General features: G+C 30.8%; 1 protein-coding gene across 1 annotated transcript; it reads right to left on the reverse strand.

Moving 5' to 3' along the window:
- LOC123291705 (cytochrome P450 6k1-like) lies at positions 1 to 3,530 on the reverse strand. The gene is made up of 5 exons (XM_044872091.1): positions 3,265 to 3,530; positions 2,219 to 2,476; positions 1,377 to 1,923; positions 726 to 977; positions 1 to 663 (listed from the first exon to the last, which is right to left on the reverse strand). The coding sequence occupies exons 1-5, from the start codon at positions 3,511 to 3,513 to the stop codon at positions 488 to 490; spliced, it is 1,482 nt and encodes a 493-aa protein (XP_044728026.1). The 5' UTR covers positions 3,514 to 3,530; the 3' UTR covers positions 1 to 487.
- Positions 3,531 to 11,505: the final 7,975 nt, after the last annotated feature.

The following is an 11,505-nucleotide window of genomic DNA, read 5'->3' on the forward strand; positions in this document are numbered from 1 at the left end:
TGAGTAAATGTTTTATTTCTTCGAATACATTTTACAATCCCTTGTTCTTTATTAGCTATGTCAACGCTTAAGTATTCTATTTGGAAAATAGAAGAACGGTAGTTCCGATTTTTTGCAGACTTTTTGAAGTATCTTTTCAAAATGTTTAAAAGTAGACTAAATATGCTAGAATATGAAATATGAGACTAGAATAACCTCTGTAGACACAATAGTTTCCGAGATAAATCCTTCCAAAGTTTATCATTTTTTCTAACTTTGCTATTTTCTGCAATATATGATGTCGTTTTGAATGAATTTTCACCCTGAACAACACTAGCACACTTCGTCAGAGGTAGTATTCATGAGTTTTACACTAATTCAATTCTAGCAAATTAAATATCACGATGTGAGACTCATGTCGAACTGTTTTTTAAACTTCAACCTTAAACTACGATTAAATGAAATCTTTTAGATAAAAATTTTCAGAATAAAAAAAAACATAGTCATTTCAAACAGATTTTTTCCGTTTTACAAGTTTTAATATAATAGGATCTTTTGGAACTGTTAATAGTGCTCCAGGTAACCATTCGGATGGCTCTTTTGTATAACTGCAAATATGTACTGAATGATCTCGTAAAATGGATATTAGACCAATTTTTGTTTGAAATTTCCCTTGTCGTTCTCCTAAAAAATTCAGAAAACATTGAATATTTTTTACAAATTGTTTCTTCAATTAAAGTACATACCAATACATTTCCGAGGTCCTTCTCCGAATGGCATATAACAATATGAAGGAATCTTCGATTTATTGGCTGGGGAAAATCGTTCTGGATCAAATTTATCCGGATTGGGAAAATATTTTGGATCTGTTTGCAAGTCTATGATCGATATTAATATTTTGGTTCCTACATCAATGGTAACACTCGTGTTTGGAATGGTATAAGGTTTATTGCAGACACGATTTAACATTGATAAAGTTGGCCGTAGTCTCAGTGATTCTGAAAGATGAAAATAATATTATTTGGTGCATCTTAATTTTATTACTGTATCCAGGCCAGTGTGCAGGAACCATCCAAGGCAGGGGCGAGGGGTTGTTAATCTTAAAAACAAGGATGCATTTTTGTTGAGTTCGATTTCTGAACTCTTTTCGAGTGTTTCCTCTCCTTTCAATCAAAATCTGTTTCGCAGTATTAGCCAGCTTGATAGCCTCGTCAAGATCCCGGAATACCGGTTTTGTGTTTGAAATGCTCGATTCAAAGGCAAACTCAAAATTCAGTGGAAATGCATTTCAGAAATGGCTGCATTTACTGGACTATATTAAGGGGGCTAACCTTTCTCCCAGCTGTGCACACGCCCCTGATTGTATCATATTTTTGCATCGTTATTTTATTACTCACCCAATAATACCATTTCTAAATACATCATACCATTAATATTTTCATAGGTAAACTTTTCATCAGTATCAAAGGTTGCATCAATTTCTTCGAGTAATTTAGCTTGAATTTCTGGGTACTTAGCCAAGTAGTACAAAGTATAGCTTAATGTATGATTTGATGTTTCTAATCCGGCAATATAAAATACATAAGCTTGTGCAGCCAATTCTCGCATCGTAATCTCATTTTCTTGATTTTTCATATTAATTAACAATTGCATAAAATCATTTCGTGTTTTATTATTCTCTTCACGATATTTCACTGTCTCATCGATTGTTTTCAAGAAAAATACTTCACTTTCTTTCGATTGTTGACGCATTGGAATCAATCGTAATAATTCTGGTACGAATAACACGCATTGTTGGACAAACTTTTTTAATGGATTTAAACTTTTGATGTCACTTGCAAAATGATAGAATACTGATTGATCATCCTTTAAACTATTCGCTTCGTATCCAAAACCAACTGAAGCGATTACATCCGTGGCATATTTATGACAAATTATACTGAACTGTAATTAAAAATGGGTTTAGAAAAAACCATTCTCGTTGTGTTTTTCCTCAGAAAGGTATCATTTTATACATTTTCTAAGCTCTCACATGAAACATAGCTAAGAACACTCTCCGTTAAATTACCTACCTTTCAAATAAATCCAAAAACATTAAAATCGGTTCATCCCTTTAGGCGCTACTATGCCACAGACAGACACACAGACACACACACATAGCGGTCAAACTTATAACACCCTTTTTTTTAATACGGGGATTAAAAACAGTGAGACTCGTTACTAACAAAAAAAAACTTACATTAATATTATCGCCATCACAAACATCATTTAATAATGACCTTAAATTGTTGCCACAATCAAATATGATATCAGTCATCCATTTTAATTTACCACTGGAAAATGCTGGTGTTAATTTTCTTCGCATAGTTTTCCATTTCTCACCTTCAATACGAAACAAGTGTGCTGATAATGGTTCATGTTTTTCATCGAAATGAACCCCACGATTTTGAAAATGATCGAATTTTTTAATTAACACATCTTTAATAATTTCTGGATCCTAAACATATTACAAAACAGTATCATGTAAAATTCTTATTTCGATGAGCCTTAAAGTTTTGATTTTCATTAGTCAATTAGTCAAGTATTCTAAAATTTGATTGGCAGTAGCCAAGTTTCGCTCCGGAAGAGCAAAGATTCGTGAAATGACAAATAACAAATGTGTGATACAGACTTAAAATTAAAATTCCATTATTATTTATTACACGCGTGTCCAAAAAAAAAGTAGTGTGATGTTTTCAGGTTTCATGTATGTGAGTTTTTTGTTCCACCATAACTTCTCAATGCCTGAATACATTTGGATGAATAACGCATCGTGTAGAATCCTTGCATCATCACGAGCTATTATCAATTCAATATGGTGGCTTTATTAAAATACGGATGCAACGGATTAAAACAAAAATTGTTGGTTTTTTTATGCGGATAAACTGTTTAGAATCTAAATTGGCTATTAAAACAACCCGAAGAACTCGGTCCAATCTAGGATGTCATAACATGATGTCCCCCATCAAACTCATTATGGATTAAAATAACCAACCCTCCTGGGTGAGATCCCAGCGGAGAATCTGTGGGCTTTCTGTGTGGTGTCTGGCCTCGACAGAATCCTTTACCTTAATCTGGTTTTAATAACGCCTCCTACCCGAAGACGCCTCGTGTTTGGGTGGCAGGTCGTTCTCAAGGAGGGCACAGAGGACTCTTGGTGTAGGTACTAGCGACCCACTTGCAAACCCTGTATACCTTCAGAGTACAAAGAAAAAAATTAAACGTTAAAACTGAAATTTTACTTACCTTCACAAATAGTACAGGAAATAAACCAAAATAAATGCCTGCATATGCTCCATTGATTTTTTTATAAATTTCAGTGAACACAGATGTATAACTTTTACGACATACAAGTATTTGTAAAATGTTTCCACTTGGTATTGTGACTGGAAAACTTTGTACGCCCTTACGTTTCCAATATGTAAATTTATACGAAAAATAATAATAAGCTAATAATATTAATAAAAGGAGTAATAATGGCGTAATTGGAAACATTCTGCTTGTTACAACTAAGAGAGTTACACAAGCATATTTTTCAATAATAATAGTTATATTTTTTATCATTTTTTTTAAGATAACAAGAATTAAATCTCTTTAATTTTTATTGTTTTTTAGTACGTATTATTATAATTAATATGAATTAGCTAAATAAATTTATTTCAATATTTGCCTATGGCTTTATTTATTTAATATATCTAGACAAAATTTATCATGGCCATTTAATTTTGGTGATAACGCGATTCTCAAAGGTAATTATGTAACCTACTTATAGTACCTACCAACATAACGACGGGAGGGGATGCAAGGGAGTACCCATGCACCTCCCCAGCTGTCTTGAAAAAAAATACACAGAAAAAGATAAGAAATTCATTGTTCTCTTATTCTTTTCCACCTCAGTCCCACACGAAAAAATTCATGTCTAACCAACTAAACTAAATTCTACAATAAATACGCTCAATTCGTCAATAAAACCACATCTCCGTTGCTTCCAGAAGTTTTTCTGTCCTTTTTGGCACAGTCCACGATTCGCATATCTTCGCAACATCTTTTAAATGGTTAGATTAGTGGAAAAAGTATCAGACACCTCTTTTGTAGAAGGTTCAACTACAAAAATATTTGCTGTAGGTTCAATAAATGGCAAGATTCAAATTTTTTCATGAAGGGTTGAGATAAAAAAGAAAACTTTTATGAGGAGGACATCGAAAGGAGGACATTTCTCGGTATCGAAAGAAAATAGTCGATTTTTTTGACCAACCCAAGTGTAGATGAGAATACACCCCCCTAACTGTAATTCTGGCGGCGCCCGTGACTACTTATATTTATCTCATAGAATCGAATGGTTCAATGTACGATTACAAATATTCACTCAAGGGCTTGCCAAGGACAAAAGCAGGGCCGTCTTTACCCGGGGGGTGCAGGGTGAGTTTTACTTTTGAATATTTGGGTGTAGTGATGTGTACAGTAATGCAAAATTGAAGGAGAATGTGGAACGTATGACTAATAAGGCAATGAGAGTAATTTTAATGAGTTTCACTATATCGATCATAGCGATTTTATACTCCGGTTCGCATTTGGCCGATTTTCGGGTGCTGTACCGTGCCCTCATCAGCTTATTTGAAGGCTAGATCTCCGCGCTTGTATCTGCTATACATATTTTGATAAAATGGTAAACATATCTTTTATTTTTTGAATGGAATGTTAAAAATTAAAAAATTATTGATATTGTATTAAGAGTTTTGTACTTGATTAAATAAAAAATAAGTCAAGTGCAAAACTACAAACATATCAATCATTTTTTATTTTTAACATTCAAAAAATAAGAGATAGGTCTACCTTCTTATCAAAATATGTCGCAGATATACATCGCTATCAGTTACATAAATTTAAACTTGAGGAGTTGAGGCTATTCTACACAAATTTTTTTGATTGGCGTATAATTTTTTTAAGAATCTTCTTAAATATTCATTGGTGGGGAAAAAATGTATAAAGAAAAGCGGTTTTTCCAGCAGGTTCGTAACTAGGGCGTGACAAAGAAGGCACCCGCCTTCCTTGACCTTTTGGGTCATTCTTTTCCGCTGTTATGTCAGTATACATCACCATAAGTCTTTGTTGAACGATTAATTTCATCGCGCGGAAACCATCTATCGATAAATATATTTATTAGATGGCTTATTAATGGTTTATTTAAAACAACGAGGGATCATTTTACCCCGAGGGATCATTATATAGACCACTTTCCCCCACATGTCATGGAAATGCACCCTAACAAATAAAAAGTTCTAGAATTCAAAAATGAAAATTTTTGTTTACTTGAAACTACGTATTTCAAAATAGCTCTTCAAATATCACTTAACAATTAAATGAAAGAAACACATTTTATCAAGATATTATTATATCTTTTATTTAAAACTGTAATTTAGTCAATTGAAATTTGAAAAGTACTTATACGTCTTATTTATTAAATTGAAGGTCAAGATAGTTTGGTTAAGATTATTAGGGTAGGTCGTTAAACTTTTTAATGGAATCAAACCAAAAATGTTATCTATTTAGACTGTGGAACAGAAAGGGTGCTTTGTTAAATGATTAATACATACTTGAAACTTTGTGAGTGGCATTATCCTTTTGGCGGTAAGTCTACCATAGTTCTTTCTCTCTAGGACTTTTTTCGAAAATGCTGCGTTTTCAAAAGAACATGATAACGGCATATTTAAGCTATTCGGTCTGAAAAAACGCGGCATTATGTGATCACCAATCTTCTGGCATGGAAAGTCTCGACGAAAAAATTCATTGATATTTGTACCTTTCCAAAAAATACAACATATCTTGATAAAAACCGCGGAGAACTTACCTTTGCAACTACTGATAATACAGTCTCGAAACTACCTGCAGGGATGAAAAGGTTTACAAAAAAAAAAAAAAAATACAAATCTTTATATTGTTGATACACGACTAATCTTTATTAGAACAAAATTCCAATTTCTGGGTCTACATTTTGCAAATAAAAATAATAATTATCACCAAACAAGCTTATTTACAGTTTATATTCTAAAACCACGGTCTAAAAACAACAGGCGCTGAACAGAGCATAGACCTTCAAAAAAGTTCGTTTTCATAAAGCCACAAGTCACAAGTGGACTAGCGACTTTTTTAAAAGTTGGTTTTATAATTGTGGGTAGTACACATTTAAAAAATAAGCTAGTGTAGCGCCACTTTCTAATAAATTGGCAGTGAGCCATTTAGGCTTCCGTACATGTAGAGCCTTTACACAATTCACGTCAACACATAAACATACTTCTATTTCGAGGAATTTCTAGACCTCTTTCAAATGTTCTTGTTCCCGTCAATAACAGGTTTGCAGACCGTGCTTAAGAATTTGGTAATGAGATAACATATAGGCAAATAACATTTATTTCATTCGATTATTGACTCCAATAACTACAATTGACTAAATAATTTGTATTTATTCTTAATTTTATGGTAATAGCTAGCCATAAACGAAAACTCCCTTCTACGTGATTAAACGTTCCAAATTAGGCCACTACAATATCGCACCAATTCTTTGACCTCGCACAAAAGTCCTCGTGTATGGCTAGTTTCATCGGATAAAATATACAAATAACATATTATCATTAATTTGTAATATTAGGACGAGTTTCATATCACATTTTAAAAAATAAAAGTACATTTTGGACGAAAAAATCGATATAATATTTTCTATGTATCGACACACAATACGTCCTCTCAAGCTAAGTGCATTCTAAAAATATAAATCGATTTCTTCAATCAAAAATTTATCACTTTCATGACAAACCAAAAAAATGATATTCCTAGGATTTGTGCGAAACACAAAACTAAATTTTTGAATAGGTACGAGATTTTTTCCCGTCTTATCATGAAGATTTGTTATTTTATATTGAGAGTGACTATCTCTTAAAAATGGCAGTTTTAATTTCATTGGAATTCCAAGATATGATTTTGAATAAAACTTATTAGTTTTCCTTCTTAAAGTACATTTGATAATTGTATAGAAAAGCTCGAGTATTTAGAATTTAGTTAGCATGAATCCATTAGAATTGGACGCCTAAGCATAATTATGCTGGATTCCATATCATACTACTAATTAATGCCAGTGAAAGAGTTGTGATTCAATCAAATTAAACATTGGACCTTGCATCAACAAATCAGGTTTTTTGGTATGTCGTTTGTAATGTAAAGAAATTGTTAAATCCAAGTTTTCGACCACCGGATCATATCGAAAAAAAGGAAAAACTTCGAAAATTTTGACCTTATTTCAATTTTTACCGATGTTGACCCGGAAGGACTGTTTTTTCATAAAAACTGTTGATTTATTTTTAAAGAATGCTGAATTTGCAACATTTTGAAATCTAGCCGGCTTTGATAGGACCGATAGTTTCGGAGATACAGCTTTTGAAAGTTTGTCTATTTTGTCAATCTACACGATTTACGCAAAATTTCATCTTGTAAACCGTTAGAGATAGAACAAAAGTTTAACCATAAAAAATAAATAACTTTTGTTTGGAACATTTTTTCGTAAACATCACTGGTTTTCGAAAATTTCAATAATTTTCGAATTGCTTATTCAAGAAGCAGGCGGGTCTGCAGTCATTTATAGAACAGCCTGTATAAAATTATGTAGAGTTTTTTGGTTTACAAAGGTAAGGAATATTTAACGCAATAGTAATGATTGTGGTACGAAAGACGACCAATCTGTAGGGTTAAATACTTCAACATGCCCGATGTTAAGTAAGAATCCAGCATTTCTATACAAAGCTTGCTATTCACCTACTTAAACGTTACCTTTTAACACTTCTAGCGTATAAATTACATTTGAGACTATGAAAATCAGAAATGAAGAAATTATCTTTGAAGTTTCAAGGGATATTAAGTTTTCAAAAATCTCGAATTATTTTTTTAGCCATTTTAAGGTATGTAGCCCCTTAATAATTATAGTTAAACACATTTATTTGTAACACTTGTTAAATTTATTTCACATTTCATTGAACAAACAATTCAATTTCACATTAATAACATGAATGTTTCGATTTTTTATGTAGTCATCATATTTTTAGGCCCCTTAACAATAAAGGGTTTTCATATTTTAAACATTAACTTATATTCTAGTTAATTTTTGGTTTTTATTTATTGTCTTATTATTCACAGTCATTATTTTAATTACTGACATTTATCACAAAGATATCATTAGATTTATTATTCTAAGTATAGACTATATAGTTAGACAGTTAGAAATTTCTACTTTAATTCGGTTTCACTTCGAAAGAACAACAGCGATTATATATATTTAGCAGAGATACGTGATAGTACTACCTACAGTATCTTCATTCAAGAAAAAATGGGGTAACTCATAATACTACAAGTTTACAACCAAAGAAATTTATTTATTTCTCAAGGAAAGCTTTAATCGGGTAAAACTTTAATATGCACCACGGAAGACGTGATTACGAATAATTATTTTGGACCAGATCCAAAACTAGGGCGTGGCAATGCAATATATATTATTTTTTCCCCTCATATTTTCGTTATTTATAGGAATATCGATTTGAATTTTTGGACAGTCGTACAGAGTGATGGGTGATATTTTTTAAGATAACTGAAATTTGAACTTTAAACTCAGTCTACCACAAATTGACAAATTGGGGCAGTTCTTAATATTTTGCCTAGCGTGCAGAGAGAGTTAGAGGACCTCCTGAACCAATTTACTTCTTACAAAACCAATTAAAATCTATGAAAGCATTGAAATCGGAAGACTGTATTGTATCATGTTTGTTAAGTTTTTTCGAAAGATTTAGGAATGATTTTTTAATTATTCTTTTAATCAACGTAACCTTTTCAAGTAGTTCTGAAAAGTACAAGTATTAATTATAGCTGTAATCAGGGCCATCTAGAATTATGAGTGCCCAGGGCAGATTTGAATTTAGTTCACTTTTGTTGGAAGAAAAGCAACAAAACAACGCACAATATAAAACAATAACTGAGCTTCTTTGATGGAACTCCGTAGCAGAAACCCATGAGTATTCCTATTCCTGTTTGAACAATAAAGTTTAGCCAACCTAAAAACAGATAAGCATGCTTAGAATAAAGAGAAAATTACCCAATGATATCTTTCAACACATTCTTTAATAATTTATTGTACATTTCAATAAACAAGTGAGACATCCAACATTTATTTTTATAGGCTATCGAATGGTTTTTTATATCGAATATCACCTAAAGAAGTATACAAACTTCTTAATCACAAATTACAAAATTGACTTTTAATGGTAAAATAAATAAATAAAAAATTTACATTTTATTGGGGTATTTTATTTTAAAAATAAGCAAGTAACAGACACCATATACGGGTAGTTCCAAAATTGGACAATATTCGGCCGTTTAATAATAATTTTGTTATTAAAACTATAAGCAAAGAGTATAAGATAGAGGGGAAGGCGTCCATTACTGAAAATGTTAAAAATGAGTAGACGAGTTTCAACGCCTCTAGTGATTGGGTCCAGCCATAAAAATGTAAAACGTGCGAAATAATCCATTAAATTGAATTTAAATTTGAAAGTAGGAATGTGCCAAAACTAATTTCAATACCAAAGAAAATACTTTAGTACTTGAGCATAAATACCAGATGGCATTCGTGCCAGTATACGTGACTTCTCCTCCTCTATCTTATACTCTTTGACTAAAAGCACAATACTAATTGTATTACTTCTAACTTAAAATTAATTTGTAGCACAGAATCAAACACACTATCATTTTATACCTCTTAAAATCCGTTTTCCTACTCAGAAGCACCGTAAATTGTAATCAAATCAATGCTATAGAATTTTAACGTGAAATAATGTCTTTGACTACTTTAAGCATTTCTTTAATTTTTCAGGTCAAAATTACGGTCGTATTAAGTTATTTTAAACATGAAATTTGCCTGTTACCTGTTTTCAAATCTATAATATATAAACTATAGAGGTATTTAAATTATTTACAATTTTTTTCTTTAAAAGGGTAAATATAGAGAAAAAAAAATTGAGCTGAAAAAAATCATTTAAAATTGTTTAAAAAAAAGTGTGCTTATTCTAGGAATATCACACAATAGAAGTGAATTTTTTTTAGCTTTATACGTTTGGTTTCAACAGTTTTTTCAAAACCGTAATGTAATAAGAGTCTGTAATGGTATTTATTTGAATCTAGGCATAGGTAAAAATTAATCTTTTTAAATATGAAGACATCATAAGTCTCTAATTGAGACTGCGATATGTATTGATACAAAAAACAGCGAAAGGGCAGTGATAGGTGTTGAACATATTGACATTCACTGGTTTAATTTGCATACCACTGTTAGGCAATATATATATTCAAGTTGGTTACATGTATCTTAACTATGTTAAGTGATTCTACAGGCGGCACAAAATTTATGTAATATGTACATATATGTAATACTACTATTATTGCCAGCGCCCTATGTTTCTTTATGAGAGGGCAAAAGCCTTATTCTCTTCGCGCCTTCTTTTACTATTGGCTATTTACTATCGCGTCATGAATACTATCCATGACTAAATGACATACTAAATGTGCCGACTTGCAGGTTGTGTAGTATCAACAAAATTTTTGATTTGCCTTACCAAATTTTGTTTTGCCAAAAAAAATTCATTTCATATTTACAGCAAATAAAAATTGAAAATTGCTGCTTAAAAATAGAATTGGCTAACTTAAACTATGAAATACTGTTTGCATTTTTTATAATATGACATCGGTTACATCTTTTTTTATACAATAAAATCACAAAAATATACAACGATTGACTTTGGATGTTATTTTTAATACAATTTAATTTACTACCTAATAATGTTGGGCAAATATTACTAAGTTTGGGAACATAATAATACTTGTTCTCGATAAAATTTACTATTTTTCAATTTATAATGTCCATGTACAATTTTTTTTAAATACTAAAAAATAGACTTTAAAACATATCTCAGTTGTAACATTATTTTGCAATATTTAACAATTTTAATTTCACAGAAATGTATTTTTTTTATAATTATATAATCATTTAATAATAGAAAACTTGAGATGTTATGTACTTTGATGACAACCTAAGACGTTACTTTGCGTTATGTAAAAACAATGTTGATTTTTTCTTAACTTATTCTATAAATAATAATTTTAATTATAAATTAATTAATAAAACACAATAAAATCTTTAAAGTTAAAATAAGTACTAGAAACAAATCACACTAAAAATATAAAAATAAATTTGATAATATGTATTTATCGATATTTCGTGTAACGTAACGTTTTAGGTATTATTTTATCTTGAAAGTTGCAAGTTTTCTATTAACATCTTCGATGGTTTTTAATCAATTTTACGGTGATTATTTAAATCAAAATAAATATTTTAATAATCATAAAAGCAATTTTTAAATTAAGACTAAATTTTTTTACACTATTTGAAAACACTTT

The sequence above is a fragment of the Chrysoperla carnea genome, chromosome 2, assembly GCF_905475395.1.
Source record: "Chrysoperla carnea chromosome 2, inChrCarn1.1, whole genome shotgun sequence".
NCBI lineage: Eukaryota > Metazoa > Arthropoda > Insecta > Neuroptera > Chrysopidae > Chrysoperla > Chrysoperla carnea.